At 62.5% G+C, this 18271-nt stretch overlaps 3 protein-coding genes across 9 annotated transcripts in view; 2 read left to right on the top strand and 1 right to left on the bottom strand.

Annotated features, from left to right (window-relative positions):
- The window catches only part of LOC110468386 (tubulin alpha-5 chain), an 85034-nt gene that overhangs the window by 47087 nt on the left and 19676 nt on the right, over nucleotides 1–18271 (top strand). The window lies entirely within an intron of this gene.
- Nucleotides 278–11833, top strand: PTPRN (protein tyrosine phosphatase receptor type N). Of its 2 annotated transcripts, XM_077784975.1 has the most exons (23): nucleotides 278–422; nucleotides 2069–2119; nucleotides 2310–2423; nucleotides 2658–2763; nucleotides 2882–3080; nucleotides 3224–3548; nucleotides 3759–3875; nucleotides 4004–4083; nucleotides 4159–4442; nucleotides 4910–4996; nucleotides 5149–5228; nucleotides 5458–5522; nucleotides 7758–7970; nucleotides 8084–8293; nucleotides 8380–8527; nucleotides 8683–8756; nucleotides 9056–9133; nucleotides 9267–9386; nucleotides 9499–9665; nucleotides 10743–10796; nucleotides 10914–10978; nucleotides 11067–11140; nucleotides 11235–11833. In XM_077784975.1, the coding sequence occupies exons 1-23, from the start codon at nucleotides 326–328 to the stop codon at nucleotides 11304–11306; spliced, it is 2880 nt and encodes a 959-aa protein (XP_077641101.1). In that variant the 5' UTR covers nucleotides 278–325; the 3' UTR covers nucleotides 11307–11833. The 2 variants fall into 2 exon arrangements, with proteins under 2 accessions (XP_077641101.1, XP_077641102.1); XM_077784976.1 differs by lacking the exon at nucleotides 2069–2119.
- DNAJB2 (DnaJ heat shock protein family (Hsp40) member B2) lies at nucleotides 12001–17409 on the bottom strand. Of its 6 annotated transcripts, XM_021526259.2 has the most exons (10): nucleotides 17326–17409; nucleotides 16441–16529; nucleotides 15210–15319; nucleotides 14720–14773; nucleotides 14457–14576; nucleotides 14193–14282; nucleotides 13964–14069; nucleotides 13760–13830; nucleotides 13313–13534; nucleotides 12001–12380 (listed from the first exon to the last, which is right to left on the bottom strand). In XM_021526259.2, exons 2-10 carry the CDS (start codon nucleotides 16503–16505, stop codon nucleotides 12370–12372), a joined length of 849 nt encoding a protein of 282 aa, XP_021381934.1. In that variant the 5' UTR covers nucleotides 16506–16529; nucleotides 17326–17409; the 3' UTR covers nucleotides 12001–12369. The 6 variants fall into 6 exon arrangements, with proteins under 6 accessions (XP_021381934.1, XP_031361293.1, XP_021381939.2 ...); XM_031505433.2 differs by lacking the exon at nucleotides 12001–12380 and having other exon boundaries at nucleotides 12390–13534; XM_021526264.2 differs by lacking the exon at nucleotides 12001–12380 and having other exon boundaries at nucleotides 12390–13534; nucleotides 14457–14573.

The raw sequence follows: 18271 nt of genomic DNA, 5'->3' as shown, positions 1-18271 counted from the left end.
GGCGGCCGCTGATTGGCGGGGGCGCTGCCGGCGCCGTGGCACACCCCCGGGGAGGGCGTGACCCGCCCCCGGGGACACTGCGATTGGCGGGGCGCTCGGCCGCGTCTCCCCGGAGCGAGGCGTGATTGGCCCCGCTGGACAGCGCGGGGCGTGAGCGCGGCGCTGAGGGCAGCCGCGCGGGTCCCTGATTGGCCGCGGCAGCGCGCCGCGCGCCATTGGCGGGGCGGCGGCGGCGGGCGGGGCGCGCGGCGCGGCGGGGCGCGGGTTGGCGGCGGCGGCGGGGGCGCGGCCGGCGGGTGCGCCATGGTGCGGCCGTGAGCGGAGCATGGGGCGGCGGCTCCTCCGGGCGCTCCTCTGCCTCCTCCTCCTGGCCGGCCGCGGGCAGCTGCGTGACGGTGCTGCCGCCGCCACCGCCGCACACGGTGAGACCGCGACCCCGGGCAGGGCTTTGCCCCGGGCTGCGCGAGGGCCGGAAGGAGATTCCCGGGGAGTGGCGGGGCACGGGACTCCGCGGCCGGTGCGGTCGCCGTCGCTGTAGGTTGCTGTCACGGCGTGCAGCGGCGAGTCCGGTCCCTGGCGGATAGCGGGACAGGGCGGCCCAGGACCGGCACCGCGGGTGCGCCATTGGCACCGGGGGCGCCCCTCTCCCGGGGCTGCCGGGCCGCTGGGTGTGCTAAACCCGGGGCACTCCGCCGGATGTAGAGGTGCCGCCCCGCCGGCCCCGAGAGCCAGCAGCTACGGGACGGGAGCAGAACGGTGATTGCTCATGCCCGGGGCAAAGCCGGTGCCTGGGGCTGCCGCACGGCTGGGGAACCCGGGCCAGCGGCCCTAAGCGTGGCTTCCTCCGAGACCATGCCGCCCTTTAGCCGCCCTCCGCCTGTAACTGCGGCCCGCCCGGGCCGGTGCACCCGCTCTTCTCCAGGTCGGTCCGTGTGGTCCGTGCTTGGTGCTCTCGGGGACTCGAGTGTCGCTGTCGGTAGCAGGGCTGTAGCCCACCGGCACGGCACGGCTCCGGCTCCGGCTCCGCTGACTCACTACCGAGAGCCCGAGGCTGCTGCGCCCCTCGTCCTCCAGCGACCCGGGAGTGCCGGGATGGATCCGGCTGCACCGCGGGGGCCCGCCGCCCCCGGGAGCAAGCAGGGAATGATACCGGGACGGCCGCGGCCGAGCACCGTCCTGGCCGGGGGAGCCTCGCTGGGCTGGGGCCACCGCCCCTCCCGGCGGAGCGCGGCGTCTCGGCGGGAGAGCGCTGCGCCGTTTCAGCACCGCGGACAGCGCCGGCCCTGCCGCCCCGGCCCGGCCCCCGCCGCCGCCGTCCCTGGCGTCTCCCCCGGCAGTGGGGTCCTGTGCCCGCACCTGCGGGGCCTCCGCCCCGGGGGACGCTGGCCCGAGGGTGCCGGGGTTTCGAAGACCCTCATCCCCACTAGCCCCCTTCCCCCGCAGCGGGCTTGATGGGCCCCTCCCTCCCCTCCCCCCGGTTGTTTTCTCGTTCCTTCCTTGCCATCCGGGGCTGAGTCATCGCCTGCTGCCGTCTCGCTGCTGACGGTCTTGGACCGAAACGGGGGGGGAGAGGAAGGGGGAAGCCGCCCCCTGCCCAAGGGCTGCCCGCCGAAGGGGTAGGAGAGGTACACACCCCACACCCCCAACACCACTACATCCATGCTTTGGGGTCCGCCTCGCAGGGAGAGTGGATTCTGGTGTCACTGGGTTGCATCCCTTCCTCGTAGTGCCACACGTAGGAGAGCAGCAGATGTGGTTTTGCAGGTCTCTGCCTCAGTCTCACCTTCCCAGCTGCCAGGACCCTATAAAACTCCAGGCCTTCCCTACTGTCCAGAGCCAAAGGCATACTTTCTATACAGCACCCATCTTGTCTCTGAGGGGCAGAAAAGACTGGCACCAAGCCTCTGCTATGGGCTACAAAGCTGTGTCCCCTCCCACCATCACCACATTGCATCCCTGTGCCGCTTTTCTGGAGCGTAGGGATCCCCCAGGCAGCTGGTGATGAGCAGATTCCATTGGAGTTCCCCTGAATGCTGTGCTGACTGGCCTGTCTGTCTGTCTGTCCCAGGCTGCCTGTTTGACCGAAGGCTGTGCTCCCCGCAGGAGGTGTGTGTGCAGGGTAAGTGGCTAGCAGGGGTGCAGGGATCCCCTCTCCCTTCCCAAGTGTGTGTGAAGGGTACAGGGATGCCTTGCAGGGGAACCTAGGGTGCAGTGTAAGGAGGCATGGCAGGAGAAAGGTGGGGCTGTGCCTGGAGATCCTCATGTTGGGTGTTTGTTCATCCAGTCCCGCTCTCTTCCTTCTCTTGCAGATGGGCTGTTTGGGCAATGCCAGGTGGGCTCCGTGCAGGACAGACCCTACTTTCAGGTCACATCTCCTGTGCTCCAGCGTCTGCAGGATGTCTTGCGGCATCTCATGGCACAAGGTGAGCGCGGGAGCATGGGGGAAGTCACTGCGACCATGCAGGGAGGAATGTCGGGTAGAATTGCCTAGTGGCCCTAGAACTGTCTGCGGTCCTGCTGGCCCAGGGTGGGCTGAGGAGGAGTGGGATCAAACCCAGGCCATGGGACACAGGGTCAGAATATCAGGACGGCATCCCATGCACTCACACCATGGTTCCCAGGCTGCCCTCATGTCTCACAGCCTCCCCCCATGGCAGGGCTCTCGTGGCAGGATGGCATCACCCAGTATGTGATCTCTCAGGAGATGGAGCGCATCCCCCGCCTCCGCCTGCCACCCTCGCTGGAGCCGGCAGCCAGGGACAGGTAGGACAGCGCCAGCAGAGCTCAATGGAGCAGCGAGGGCTTTCTCCCCAAAATGGGGTTAGGAGAGGGAACTCCCCCTTTACCCAGAGGAGTTACCCCAGTGCTCTTTGCCTTTGAGGTTCCTGCCTCACCGCAGCGAGCCCCGGCGAGCCCCAATAGCTCCAGACCCTGGCCTGCCAGCAGCTCAGCATTTGGAGCAGCCCCCAGCACTGCTGCTTTCCCCTCTGGTGCAGCGGTACCTGGAGCATGTCCTGCTGCCCTCCTCACCCCAGCTGGGCTACGAGGAGGCTCTGCTCAATCCCTACTCCTACCACAAGGTAAGCTGGGGGGTGAGCACCTTCTCCTGGGCAGAAAAGTAGAGATTGGCAGGGAGCTGCTGCACTCCCAGCACTTTTCTGCTGGTGCCTCCTCCGTGGGGTGACAGGGGACCTGTGGGGTTTGACATGTGTTTTGGTTGCAGTTCGGCTATCAGGATGGTGCTCACCAGCATCCCAGCGGCTCAGCCAGGCAGAGCTCTGAGACCTCCTCGCTGCTGGGCCGGGTCCCCGCCCAGACCCTTTTTGGGGCTGGCCCTGTGCCCTCCTATGGTGGGCAGCCAGGAGTGGATGGGGGGCATCTTTTCCAGGACTTGGGCATGCTTTCCCTGCCCAGAGAGAAAGCTGGCCGCCCGGACCCTGCCAGCACCAGGCTTCAGCACAGCTTGCGGCTCCCCAGTGACTACAGAAACATAGAGGAGAGGGAGCAGCAAGCACCCCTGGCTGCCCAGCCACCCTCTGCACAGACGGGTACCTTGTTCTCCAGCCAGGCACCAACCTTTGTCCCTATCCTGTTCCCACAGCCATGAGTTCCTTGTGGCTCACACTTTTCCTCCTCTTTGGGTTTATGCCCACGGGCAGAATATACCCTCAATCCCCCCTGCTCCATCTGCTTCATCCCTGGCCCCTGCTCTCCCTGCAGATGCAGAGCATCCAACCTGATGCTACATCCTCTTGCAGATGCTGCTCTGAAGAGACTGGCTTCTCTCCTGGCCAGCTATGGCCTGGGGCTGCCAGAACTGAGTCCCCAGCAGATAAGCAGCCTATCCACCCTCCTCCAGCTGCTCCAGAGCTCTGGTGAGCTGGGCACAGGGATGGGACAAACAGGCACTGGCAGCAGCAGGTGCTAGCATGCCCTGTTTCATGGTAGGGAGTGTTGCCTTTTGGGATGGGTGCTGCAGGACCTCTGTCTCTCTCCTTTCCAGGTGTTGCTGGCCCTGAAGTGCCCACAGCGAAACGGGTGGGTTTGCAGCAGGCTGATGCTGGAGGAGGTGCCAAGGCACAGGTGGGATGAGGGGGAGAAGACATTTCCCCAAGGCTCTCCTCAGAGATTCCAGCTTCTCCCTTTTCCTCCCCTCAGGTGATGGAGGGGGACATGCAGCATGGAGAGGAGCCAGTGCCCCCTTCTTCCACAATGCCACCCCTCAAAATCCCAGCCAGCAGCTCTCCAGGAGATGGAATGAAGGGCAGGGCAGCATCATCACCAGCTCCCCGGGCTGAGCCACAACAGGGACACAGCGGGGATGCACTCAGCCCTGGAAAGCACATTGTGGTGGAGAAGAAGAGCTACACAGAGATGAAGGACAGGGCACAACAGGGCATGCGACCACTAGACGAGTATGGCTACATCATCACAGACCAGAAGTGAGAGCTGGGGGTCATGCAAGGGGGTCTGCATGTGTGAAGGGTCTGTATCTCCCCACCAACAGCTGTCACAGCGTCACATGCTTGACTGAACCTGTTGGGTCTTTGGTAAGGTCGGGTTTCTATGGGGTCAGCTCCCACTGATCCATTCTCTATGCACAGCCCTTGTTCTACCCCAAAGTCTTCCTTTCCCAGCCCACACCAAGGCCAGAGCTCAGTGTTGCAGGATGGAAGGCTGGGAGTGTGCGTGCACAAATGTCTCTGTGCACACTCATGGGCAAGGGGGGCCAGCTCACCCCCACCACCCCACACTGCCACGCTCTTCCCTCCTGCCAAACCTGGCACCTGCTCTTGCTGTGTGCTTGGGACCCCCTGAGCCTGCCTATTCCTGTTCCCTGGCTGTGGGGAGCACAGGGCTGTCCTCTCACCCCTGCTACCCCCTCCTCACCCTGACACTGTCCCCACAGGCCCCTGGGGCTGGCTGCTGGCGTGCAGCTGCTGGAGCTCCTAGCCAAGCACCTCCACCTCTCCACCGCCAGCTTCATCAACATCAGGTGAGGGTTCTGGTGCCATGCGCTGCTGCTGCCTGAGCCCTGGCCATGCTCAGCACTGCCAGGCAGGGGGACAGGAGAGACTGGGCTGTGGGTAGGGGATAGGGAGGTCTGCATTTCCAGATCTCACACTGTGTCCCCCCTTTCTCCGGCAGCGTTGTGGGTCCTGCACTTACTTTCCGCATCCGACAGAACCCCCAGAACTTTTCACTGGCAGACGTGGCCAGCCAGACTGGTGAGTTGGGCAGTGTCCCCCTGATCTTGTTCCTCTCTTCCCCTCCTGGCTGTGGAGCGCCCCTTCCCAGGAACCAGGAAGAGAGGGCTCCTGCTGCACATCCCTCTGCCTTTGGCTGAGGCGAGGAGCTGAAGTGAGCAGCTGTCAGAGCTGTCCCTTGGTTCTGTTTCTGGGGGGTCTCTTGTGTGGAGGGGAAGCTTTCCTCTGACCATCTCCTCCCTGTCCACAGAGCAAGTGAAGGGAGAGCTGGAGCATGAGCTGGGCCTGAAGATTGTGCAAACAGGAGTGGGAGAGGTAGGAGTGAGCAAGGATTCCTTCCCTGGGGCTGGGGGGAGCAGGGATAGGGGAGTGGGGGTGCCACCCCTGGGTACAAGCCAGGAGCCCCCAGCCCTGGGAATACAAGGGTCTTTGTGGGTGAGCTGTCCCTGCAGGTCTGTGGGGCAGCTGAATAGCAGAGGAAACTGGGCAGTGTTTGGGATGCTGTGTTGGAGATAGACTCCAGTCCTCTGTTGGAGAACTCCTGTTGGAGACTGCTCCAGTCCTGCCTGTCCATCATCCCCTTCCACTGCCTGGCAGCATGATCCTGCCCAGGGCTCTCAGCCCTTTTCAAAACAAAGTGCCACAGTGTTTGAAGGTGGTTTGAGAGGGATTCCCAAAGGCTTTTCTTCCCCTCAAGACAAGGGGACTGCAGGCTGTGTCCCTCAAGGCTCATCCTCATCCTTGCCTCCCTCCAGCCTGCACACCCATCTCAGCTGTGGCCTGAGCACCTGAGCACTGGGATGTTCCCAGATAACTCCACAAACCATAGCTAGGCAGGCAAAATGTCATCATGTCCCCAGAGAATGGCAAAGCAGCTGGAGGCAGGGATGGAACAGGAACCATCTGTTTGGAGAGGGGTTACCCCTCCTCGTGCTCCTCTGGGGAGCCACAGGAACAGTCTCCTGGGGCAGGGAACAGGGGTTGGAGATAGGGACAAAGACTAGTTCCCATGTTTTCAGCCTGAGGAGGAGAAATGGTGTAGCACGTCCCCAGACCAGTGTCCCCATTTCTCATTTCTTGTCATGTGGCTGTAGTTGTGAGCAGGGAGGAAGGAAGGAAGGGGGAACTTTGGAGGAGGCTATGTAAAAGGGGTGGCCTGGCCACTGAGGCAACCTGTCTCTATCAGCAAAATGCAGAGTGCGTCTATGGCAATACCTTTTGGTGAGGCAGGTGGCAGGAACTGGGATAGATGTCAGAGATTACCAAGATGGAGCTCAGAGGAAGCTGAGGCAGCTTTGCAAGCTCCCTTCTGCATTGACCTTCCCAGTTCTAACCAGCTTTTGATTTTCCTCCATTTCCTCCTGGCTCTGGACTTGGTGGGACTGGTGCAAGATTTGAGGAAGAGGGGTGCAGGGAGGCAGGGAGACGGCAGGGCCTGGGCAGGCCTTGGGAGAGAAATCCCTTCTGACCCCCCTGACACTGCCAGGGGCTGCAGGGCAACTCCTGCTCGGGTGCCCTGGGGAGCTGGGAGGTGCTGGGCCTGGTGGGTGCCCTGGCTGCAGGACTGGCTGGATGCTGATGGCAATCAGGTGCTGGGGGGCAGGTGGCAGCAGGGACACCTAGGCTGGGGACATCCCCAGGCAATGATGATGATGATGTAATTGATGATGGTGCAGTGTTCCCTCAGTAACATCATCAGACTCATAGCCAATGGGAGGCTGTGGCAATGAGGTAATGCAGGGCTCTGGCAGCTCATTGGGCACAGGATGTTTGAATTGGTGATGCCCCAGTATCCCTGGGCTACCCTAGCTGGACAAGGCAGTCATGGCATTGACAGGAAGGTCTTGTCCAGCAAGGCCTGAGCAACATCCTGTTCCAGCATGGGACTGGCATGGATTGGGGTGTCTCCCACAATCACAGGGAAGGAGCCCTAGAGACACAACCTGTAAGGAGGCAGAAGCTGCTCTGTGTCCTAAATGAGGAGGGCAACAGAGAGGATTTTTCCCCTGGCTGCTACAGCTGGGGTGGTACCAGCCGTGCTGGCATATTCCCCACCCTGCCTCCCTCGGTGCTCCGCTGTGGGGCAGTGGTCTGGGAGTGGTGCACCCAGCGCTGCAGCTGCCTATCCTACACCATTAACTCCTTGGGCTGAATGCAGCCCTTGTTGATCTCCAGTTGGGCAGAAGGAGGCTGTGGAACAAGAGTTCTAAGGGAGAGTTCTACTGCCTGCCTTGCAGAAGGGCAGTTCAGGCTGGGTTTGCCTCAGGCAGCAGCCCTGAGTGCTGGGAGCAGGGAAGCAGGAAGTCACTGCTACCTGGGCTTGGCCAAGCTCCTCCAGCTCCAGGGACACCACTGCAGCAGTTCCCCATGAGACACTTAGGTGGGTGCACTCTGCCTCATCCCAGTGACACCAGCTCTGCCCCAGCACCCTCAAGAAGGGGAAGGAAGAGCCCTTGCTCTGTTTTAACCCTCAACAACCCAAGTGTTCAGCAGAATAGTCTCTCCCCCCCCAGCCCATGCTAACTGGCCCTTACTTGGCTTGGTCCCCAGCGAAATGAGGCTGCTGCCTACTCACGCCCGTCCCGCTTTGGGGACGGCTTCCACTCGGTGCTGCTGACCTTCATCGCCCTGGCCTGCGTGGCAGTCATTGCCATCGCAGTGTCTGCGGCTTTCTGCCTCCGGCGCCACGCCAAGCAGCGGGAGAAGGAGCGCCTGGCTGCCCTGGGGCCCGAGGGTGCTGCTGACACCACCTTCGAGTACCAGGTAGGGCCCTGCAGGAGGTGGGACCCCGCACGTGTCTGCATCACTCGGGGTGCATGGAGCCGCCCGATGGCGGCGCGGTGGCCAAGGGACAGGGCTCTTGCTGGCCTTCCCAGGAGCTGTGCCGCCAGCACATGGCTGCCAAGTCTCTCTTTGGCCGCACCGACGCGCCGGCGGCACCAGCGGAGACCTCGAGGGTCAGCAGTGTCTCATCCCAGTTCAGCGATGCCCCACAGCCCAGCCCCAGCTCCCACAGCAGCACACCCTCCTGGTGCGAGGAGCCCGTCCAGTCCAACATGGACATCTCCACCGGCCACATGATCCTGGTGAGCCAGCCTGGAGAGGTGCCAGCCCCCTCCCCAGCCCTGCATCTGCCCCTCTGCTGCCGGCTGACTCCCGCCCTCTGCCCCAGGCCTATATGGAGGACCACCTCCGCAACCGGGACCGGCTGGCCAAGGAGTGGCAGGCACTCTGTGCCTACCAAGCTGAGCCCAGCATCTGCTCCATTGCCCAGAGTGAAGCCAACGTGAAGAAGAACCGCAACCCTGACTACGTTCCCTGTGAGCATCCCAGCCACCCTGCTGCAGGGATCAGTCCCAGGGACCAGCTGTCCTGCTAGAGCAGGGCGTGGGGCATGGGGACGCTCCAGGCCATGGCTGGCTACACATCAGTGTGCCTCTAGCTACTCACCAAGTCTCCTGCTCTGTTCCCCCAGATGATCACATGCGGATCAAGCTGAAAGCAGAGAGCAACCCATCCCGCAGTGACTTCATCAATGCCAGTCCAATCGTGAGTGATCACTGAGGGTTCCTGCCCTGCCACCCTGCTCCTCTATGTGCCCATCCTAGGTCAGGTTTTTACTCTGGGGTAGAGCTGGACTGAAATTACATCCCTCAGGGCTACAGATGTGAGCTTTGTGCCTGCCCCATTGCTCAAACAATTGTTAAGTGCCATTTTCATCCTGGCGGGGGCACCTGAATCTCCCTTCCCAACCCTCCTATCACTCCTGGAGTATCCCCCTACTCCTTCAAGTGTCACCAGCCTCTGGCTGAAGAGCGTGAAGTGTGATACACCCTTTCCTCCTCCAGATTGAGCATGACCCACGGATGCCAGCGTACATTGCCACACAGGGGCCCCTGTCCCACACTATTGCTGACTTCTGGCAGGTGAGTGTCACGCAGCTGTGCCAGTACATTGGGGTCCCTTTGTGTGCTGCCCAAAAAATGGGTCACAGGGGCTTTACTGCCCTCCCACGTGGGCTGTTCCCCAGCAGTGAAGCCCCCCTTGCCTTGCCCACAGATGGTGTGGGAACATGGCTGCACTGTCATTGTCATGCTGAGCCCCCTCGCCGAGGACAGTGTCAAGCAGTGTGATCGCTACTGGCCAGATGAAGGCTCCTCTCTTTACCACATTTATGAGGCAAGTGTGGCAGGTAGCCTGGGGTATGGAGGATCCTCCAGCCCTTGTCCTCCTGAGCATCAGTGCAGCACTTGCCTGGCTCTGATGCCCACCCTCTGCTTCTCTTGGGCAGGTGAACCTGGTGTCAGAGCATATCTGGTGCGAGGATTTCTTGGTGCGCAGCTTCTACCTGAAGAACGTGCAGTCGCAGGAGACCCGCACCCTGACGCAGTTCCACTTCCTCAGCTGGCCGGCCGAGGGCATCCCCACCACCACCCGGCCCCTCCTCGACTTCCGCAGGTGAGCGCCCACCTGGCACCGTGCCGGCCCTTGGGGAGCCAGCAGCGATCCCAAATGCAGGCCACTGACGGGCGAGGTGAGGACATCGCTGCCACGATGATGAGGGTCGGGGCCATGGCATGGACCAGGTGCAGGGACTAGGAGCTGCCATGGATGGGAGGGAGCAGAAAATACAGGTTTTGGCCAGCTTGGATTGAGGCTCAACAGAGTTTGGTGGGCAAGAAACCTCTGGTTGACATTGCCAGGGCTCTCCAGCCTTCACAATGAGGGTGGGAAAAGTGCTCTTCCTCTGAGCATTGACTGGCACCTTCCTCAGCCATATGTGCAAGAAGAAATCCCCAGTGCCAGTTTTAAATAGGCTGTGACCCACTGCTCCCAATGCCCTGTGGCATAGTGGTGGATCCCCAGCTAGCCCAGGGCAAGGGCTGCAGGACTGGGACTGCTCCCAGGAGACTTGCCTGCCCAAGTCTTTAGATCCCTGGTGGTGGTGGGCTCTTGCCAGGCACAGGCTGCTCACTGTCCCCAGGTTGTGTGGGGCAAGGGACCCAGCCTAAGGCAGCGGGGGTGGGGGGTCTCTGAGCATGTCGCCCTCCACTCAGTCCCGCTCACGCTCTCTCTCTCTCTCTCTCTCTGTCTGTCTCTGTCTCTCTCTCGCAGCTGCCGGCGTCATTTTTGTGATTTGCAGCTAGTAATCTGGCTCCAGTTGCATAGTCACAAAAGTGATCGTTGGCAGCCGTGCCTGCTGCATGGAGCATGCCAGGAGCCCTACCGGCGCCTGGCCCCCAGCTTCACACCCCACCGGACCAGAGCTGCTCCCTGGGGGTCCTGCCACTGCTCCCCTCCCCAGGCTGGGCACCTGAGGAACTGAGCTCCTTTCCCTGCCCCGGCCACTTTCCACTCGTGGTCCCCATCCCATGTCCAGCACCATTACGGAGGGAGGAGGAGCCATGGGCGGGACCCCCAGGGCCACATCATGGTGTGCTGCTGCCCTGCCCCACCGAGCACAGCAAGGGACACCTAGCACAGCCTTGACCCTGGCACAGCAGAGCACTGATCTGTTCCCTCTTATCCTTGCAGGAAAGTGAATAAGTGCTACCGCGGTCGCTCCTGCCCTATAATTGTGCACTGCAGGTACTGCAGGGGAATGAGGGGTATTTGGGCTTGAGGGTGACTGAAGGCTGGGACCTGCTGCCCAGGACCATTCCCATTGGGACCAGCTTCCCTGGACCAAGCATCTGTGTTTTGCAGTGATGGTGCAGGCAGGACTGGGACCTACATCCTTGTCGACATGGTCCTGAACCGAATGGCCAAAGGTAGGTGCAGGGAAGCACCATTTCTGCCCTGTCCATGAGCTTGGCCTATGAACTCCCCTCCTAGCACCCCTCTCTCCCTCTGCCCCAGGGGTGAAGGAGATAGACATAGCTGCTACGCTGGAGCATATCCGAGATCAGCGGCCTGGTATGGTGCAGACCAAGGTATGCCCCAAAATGGGGATCCTCTTCCTCCACCTACGTAACCCCTGGGGCTGAGGTGGCAGGGATCCTCACGTCTCCTGCTGTGCTCCTGCAGGACCAGTTTGAGTTTGCACTGACGGCTGTGGCCGAGGAAGTGAACGCCATCCTGAAGGCACTGCCACAGTGATGGCAAGGAGCCCTCCCTCCCCTCTTGTCTGCTCCCTGCCCTGCGCTTCGCACTCTCCTCACCGGCCTCTGGGGCTGCTCTCCCTGTAAAATGGTGTCTGTGCTTCTGGCTCTGCTCCCCCCACCCCCAGGCACCCCTTCCCATCTCCCCAAGGACACTGACTCAGGCCCTCTGTGTGCAGGAACCCCACCACACCCACTGTCACCTCAGAGGGGACAGGGCTTGTGGCCCTTAAGCCCTGTGGAGGGGAACACCAGGTGGGGCTGGTGGGAACTGGCAGGGGGACTCCCCAGCCTGTCAGTTCCATGTTAGCCCTCTTCCTGTACCCATGTGGGGGGCAGAAGTGGGGGCGAGGGTCCTCCACAGCTGGAGATAGCATGGGGTGCAGGGGGCCTGGCCCAGCCCCACTCCAGGTCCCCTTTGTGTGCTCCCTGCCTAGTCACTCGAGCAGAAGAAAAATTTCTAGAGAACTATAATTTTGTATCTTGATGTGAATAAAGTTCTTGTGTTACGTTCGTGCAGCTGCAGCCAGGCCTGCCCTCTGACTGTGTGTATTGGGATGGCACAGGGAGGAAATGTGACGTTCATCCATCTCCATCCCTGCACTCTGCAACTGCCAGACAAGTACAGCTCACCTGCAGGCAAAGCTGAGAACCCTGCATCCCCAGCCCAGAAAGTCCCCACAGGCAGGAGCTACTGCAAACAGGTTTATTGACGGCTGTTAGCAGAAGGGGGACAGAGAGGGGGGGCTACAGCGAGGAGGGGGGCTGAGCCCAGCCCTGCTGGCTGAGCCCAGCCATGCTGCCCCTCGCTGCGTACAGCCAGCAGCCTAATCTACAGCAACCCCCATCACCACCCTCTCCACCACCCTGTGGTGCCCAGGGCCTCTCCCCCCAGCCCCAGGTATTGCTTGGCCACAAGCCCTGTCATGCCTCCCCTCACCGCATCCCGGAGCCAGAGGGTGCTGGGGAAGGGGGTGGCAGGGGGTGGCCGTGCAGGGAGAAAGCGGAATCCTGGCTGGGAGAACCTCCGTGGGCGTGCGCGGTCCCCGGGCGCAGCAGCCTCAGAACACACCTGGGGAGACAAGCGGAGGGGGGTACACAACAGCACCTGTGAAATCCTCCTCGGCCAAGGGCTGGGGAGAGGCAGGCATGGAGGGAGGGAGGTCCCATTAGGAGGAGGAAGACAGCCAAGGCAGAACTATGGGCAATGAAGAGGGTAGGAACACTTGTGAACATTCACGGAGGGTCACTGCTGCTGTGGGAAGCAAGGAGGGACAGTGCCCTGGAGGGTGTGCAAGGCATACAGAAGGGAGTGACCAGGCAGAGTCTGCAAGGAGACGGGGGAGGACAAGTACGGGCAGGAGCAAGAGCATCCAGAGCAAAGAGACAAGACCCAAGGCACCGAGCAGAGGCTATGTGCACAGCCCTCCTTGCAAGGAGGGGAGCTCAAGTCAGCACTCCCTGCAGCCTGGGCAGGGGCAGGCTGCAGCCAGGGAGGCACCTGCTGGACACCCTGCCTGCCTGGAGGGCTGGCAGGGAGAGAGGGGCAGGCACAGCCAGAGCATGCCTGTCCATGGGCTCCCCACACTTCCAGCAGACAGGGCAGGCAGCTGCCCCTCTTCCTGGGACCCCATCAAGGGGGCTCCTCTTCAAGCCACTACTTCCAAGTCTGAGAGCCTCCAACGCTGGGATGCCACTAGCCATCCACTCACCTGAGCAAGGAGGCAGGGCAGAAGAGACCCCCCCTCCCTTGCTATGGGAGGCAGGAGCTGAGTTCCAAGCAGAAAGACTCCAGCCCTGCTTTCCTCTCCCTGCCTCACACTCAGAGCAGGGGGCAGTGCCACAGCTTCACTTTGGGGGCAGGTTCGTGCCCCCCTGCAGCAGAATTGCTGGCCCCCAGTGGCTCCTGCTCCAGCCTCCCCCGGGCACCACGGGCTCTGCGGGTGGAGGACGGGCTGCTGTGGCTGCCCCCCGGAGCCGACAGGGAGCCGGGGCTGTGCCCACCTGCTTGGTGGTGCCCCGCAGCTTCCATCTCAGAGAGGCTGTAGGCCATGGCCAGCTGCAAGTCCTCATCCTCATCCTCGCTATCCGTGTAGAGGCAGACAGGTGAGGAGCTCGAGGTCTGGTGTGGGGCTGGTGCTGGCGGGGAGGGGGCCCGTGGCCTGGGGAAGGCTTGCTGCTCCCGCCGGCTCAGCTCCAGCCCCAGTGCCATGTCATCAGGAACACCTGTGGGGACACACGCAGGGACTGGGGGACTCATCCACTCCAGTTCCCCAAAGGTGGCGTGGGGCACTGGCACCCCCAACCCACCCCACCAATCCTTCAGAGCAGAGATCCAAACCAGGGCCAACCAAGGCTCAGTCCAAACCAAAGCCTGGATGCAGGATCTCAGACACCCCAAAGGGAAAGGGTGCAGATCTCAACAACTCCCTTTGCAGAGCCCCTTCTCACCATCAATGTGGATCGACTTCAGCTCCCCATCCTCCTCCACTTCCACCCGCTCCCGCCCGTTCTCAATGATCCTGCAGACAGGCAAACAAACAGATGGACGGTCAAGGGCCATGCAGCCAGAGCACCACAGCAGAAGTTGCAGGGTCAGAGGCCTGCTGATGGCGGAGAGTCTGTGGGAGCAAGGTGGACTGGCACTGCCCTCACCTCTTGGTGGTGATACGCCTGCCATTGACAAAGGTGGTGGAGGTGGAAACAGAGCGGAAGCCCAGTCCTGCGTCTGCACCAGAGCTGAAGGATGAGGCGAAGAAATCTAGAGAAGGGAACAACGTGGTTGGTGGCTGGCTGGGTGGCAGGAGGGCAGGGGACAGACTCTGTACAGGGGAACATGGTGCTCTAGGACTCCCCTGCTGGGAGGAATGGCAGCATCTCCTACCTGAGGATCCTGGGAAGGGGGAAAAGAAGTGGCCTCCCCCATGGTGCCGGGGGCCAGGTCCTCGCAGCTCAGAGAAGGGCAGCATGTCATCTGAAAGGCAGGGGCCCCACATCAGCATTACCCCATCAGCTTGGTGAACCAGGAGCAGGGCACTGATGCAAGGACCCTCTGCCAGGGCCAGCCATGAGCTCTATCCCCAAGCTCAGCAGCTGCCCCACAGACAGAGAGATGCCCAAGAGCCAGCCTCCCATGCCCCACACGCACCAAAGAACTCAGCAAAGGGGTCTCGTCCGCCAAAGAACTCCCGGAAGACATCGTGAGCACTGCGGAAGGTGAAGGTGAATTCAGGGGCCCCAGCACTGGCCCTGGATCCGCCTGGTCCTGCTGGAGGGAACACACTCAGTGTTAAATGGAGCCCTGGGTGACATCTCCCCTGAAGGGTAGGGAGCCCTGGTGGCACTGACCCACATCGGGTCTCCAGACAGGGATGTACCCAGAGCTGCCCTAACCCCTACAGCCCCACTCACCTGCTCCCATGAGTCCATCCTTGCCATAGCGGTCGTACACATCACGCTTCTGCTCTGGAAGAAGAAAGGGGGCTGCAGGGAAGCTGTCTGCCAGGTGGAGACAGGAGCACTGACACTTCTCCCAACTAAAGGAGGTGCAGAATAGCAGGGAGCAAGAGGAGGTGGCTGGCACAAGCCCCTGCCACCCCAGCACTGCACCGAAACCAAAATAAGACCACTGGGCAAGAATGCAAAAGCTTCAGGCCCATTAGGGAGAGCCCACTGTAGATGTCAACAGCTCAGCATCTCTCTCAAAGGCTCTTTTGGGAGATGTGAGGAAGTAACAAAGACCCAAAAGATATGTGGTAAAGCTGTAAAGATTCACTGCCTCCAGAGGACAGCCAGGGATGAAACCTGGGTGAGCCCAGAAGCAGAACATCCTGCTTCTGTGTGAACAGCTTCAAGGGCAGACACACACACACACACAAAACACATCACTGTGGCCTCTTACTGTCCGACAGCACTTCGTACGCCTCGGCGATCTCCTTGAACCTCTGCTCAGCATATTCCTTGTTGTCTGGGTTTTTATCCGGGTGCCATTTCAGCGCAGCCTTCCTGTACCTGCACAGAGGGGCAGTGATGGGCACACAGCAGCCCTTGGGCTCTTGGGCCAGCACCCCCCATCTGAGCATGCACCTCCTAGCCTGTGGGCAGCAGCACCCCAAGCCCGCTTCACCCAGCACCTTACAGACTCAGGCACTGAATAGGAGCTCCTGGACTAGTTATTCCTTCCAAGAGTACGTGTTTTCATATATAAATATACATATACATACACATATATATATGTATATATATAGATATATACATATTTATGCATACACCAACACACAAATACTAAACAAACAAAACAGAAATTACCCCAGAACTGCAGCACAACCACAGCAGAGCAATGTGTGCCCACCTCAGCTGCCCTCATTGATGGCTCTGGACAATGCTCACAGGTTTGTTCTGGAGCCTTCATGGGCTCCACTGAGTGTGCATGGACCAGGGGTTGCTACAGGGCCCCTGGGGCCAGGAGAGCACCATCAGCCCTCTTGTCCCCACTGCAGTTAGCTAGGGTTAACCCATGCTTCTCAGCTTCTGCCACTCACTCTCAGGAAGCCCCTCACCAGGACCTCTGCCACCTGTTGGCAAGCCAGCAATCTGCTGGCATTCTCAGGCGATGCCTCACCCCAGTGAGAGCAGCAGCAGCTCGGCAGGGCACCAAGCAGGAGCTGCAGAGACTCAGGAGGCTCTGCCAGCTCCCCACTAGTATCTGGGGCACAGCAACAACCTGCACAAAGGGCCCACATCCCTAAAAAGGGACATGCTGCTGTTCACTCTGTGATCTCCAGTCCCCTGACTGATGCCAGCAGAGTCCTTGTGCCCCAAGCATCTGCCATCCCTGCACCCTCTGGCAGAGCGAGAAAGGGGAGCCTCCAAACACCACTGAAACTTGCCTCCAGCCCTAGGCCCACAGCAGGGAGAGAGGAACCAAACCCCACCAAAAGATGCCTTTGTATGGCAGCAAAGCCCAACCCCGCTCTGGCATCCATGCAAAGGAAACAAAGGCTGAATTGTCACCTCTGCAGCTGGGCCCTGTCCCCACAGGCCCCGAAGGGAGCCCCTGCCTCTCTGGCACCAGGTGGGGGTGGCTTGGGGGACTCTGCCCCACAGGCAGAGGCACGCTGCCATACACTTACGCCTTCTTGATGTCCTCAGCGGTGGCGTTGCGGCTCACCCCCAGCGCTTCGTAGTAGTCGACCATGACGTGAGCTGTCCCACGGCGTCACTGCAGGGGGAGAAGGCAAAGTCAGGGGTCCACAGGCACAGCCTGGTAGCGCTGGGTGTGGGACAGCACGGGCAGGCTGCCTACCCTCTCTAGCGCCCCGGCCACCCCACTGCCTGCCGAGAGCAACTCGGCTCTCCCACGCCCAGCTCCCAGCACCCGCGGCACCTACAGCCCCGGTCGGGGGCCCCTGTGCTGCTGCCGCACCGCCGTCCCGCCGGTCAGCCCAGCTCGCCCAGGCGGGGGAAGGGGTCCCGCTCCCTGCCCGCTTCCCCGGGGCTCAGCGGCGGGGCGGGGGCAGCGGGAGGGCGCAGCCCGCTAAGGTGCTTAGCGGCTGCAGCGGATTAAGGGCTCAGCGGGGACCCTCCCCGGCCCCGGGCACGCCGGGACACTTCCACGGGCCGGTCCGCTCCGGGGAGGAGAGGAGCAGAGCGCGGCCGCTGCAACCCCCGCGGTACCGTCCCACCGCCGGTACTCGCCCCGGCCCGTGAGTCCCAGCTGGCGGGAGGGCGGTGCTGGCGCTGGCACCGGCACCGCCGCGGCACTGGCACCGCCCCCCGGCCCGGCGTAAACACGGCGCTCCCGGGGCCACCCGCTGCTGCTGGAAGTTTCCGTACCCCGCCCCGCCGCCACCGGCGGGCGGCCCTGAGCTGCGGCCAGCAGATCTGGGGCACCGGGAGGGGCGGCGGCGCCGGCACGGCAAGGGACGGCACTGGCCGCGCTCCCCCCGTGCGCCACGGTTCGCCTCTCCCCGGTGGCCCCTTGCTCCCCGCTCCCCCCGTCCCGCCCCGGTGCCCACCTGAGCGCCGCCGCAGAGCCCTCCCCGCCCGCCCGGGCCGCCCGCGGCCGGTGTCGCGCGTCCCCCGCGCCCGGGCCACCGCGGGCCTGGAGGCGGCTCCGCGCCGTGACGGGCGGCGGCCGCAGCCAACCGCGGCCGCGGACGTCACGGCCCCGCCGTTCGCCGGGTGACGCCGCGGGAGGCGTGTGTGAGCGGAGCGGCCGCTCCGCCGGCCGGCCCTTGGCGGCGCCGCTCCGTCCTCACCCCGTCTCCGGGCCCGCGCCTGCTCCGCTGCCAGGGCTGCGCGTGGGCCCCGGGCACCGGCAGCCAGGCGCGGGTGCGGTGGCACCGGCCGGTCCCGCTGGTGCCGGTGCTGACGGCGCGCCGCACCGGGGCACGGCCGCAGCCCCCGGCGCCGCGGGCCGCTGGCGACCCGCCGAGTCAGCTGCCCGGCCGGTCCCGCCGGGAAGGAGGAGCCGGCCGGGGGCACAGCTGAGGTGACTCAGCGCTTTGCCGGGGCGGGGGACGTGCCGGCAGCAGCTTGACAGGCTGGCGAGCACAGCGCCCTGCCGGGACCCGCCTGGCACCGCTCTGGCACCGCCGCCGGGAGCTGCAGGCCGCCCCGAGCACAGGGGTGCCCAGGGCCCGGAGAACCGGGACCGAGCACCAGGAGCTGCGTTGTTGACTTTTCATGGCCCCTGCCTTGCTGCAGAGGGGCTGTGCTCACCCATTGTCAGGGTCCAGGTGCTCACCTGCACCTCTGAATGTGTCCTCGCCACGGAGATTTAAGATTCCCTCTTGCACAGCCTGGATGGGAGAAGGAGCGAGCTTGTTCTCTCTGCAGGGTCAGAGCTTTTTGGATCCACTGCCACACCTACACCACAGCTGGAAGCTTCCTCACCTCCCATAAATTCCTAGCTGGGAAGCCTGGCAGAATGAGGAGGCCTGAGCCTGAGACAGGCCATTC

Source organism: Lonchura striata, chromosome 8 (genome assembly GCF_046129695.1).
Source record: "Lonchura striata isolate bLonStr1 chromosome 8, bLonStr1.mat, whole genome shotgun sequence".
Classification (NCBI taxonomy): Eukaryota; Metazoa; Chordata; class Aves; order Passeriformes; family Estrildidae; genus Lonchura; species Lonchura striata.
Note: the sequence above shows the minus strand (reverse complement) of the source record. Positions and strands in the feature narration are given on the sequence as shown.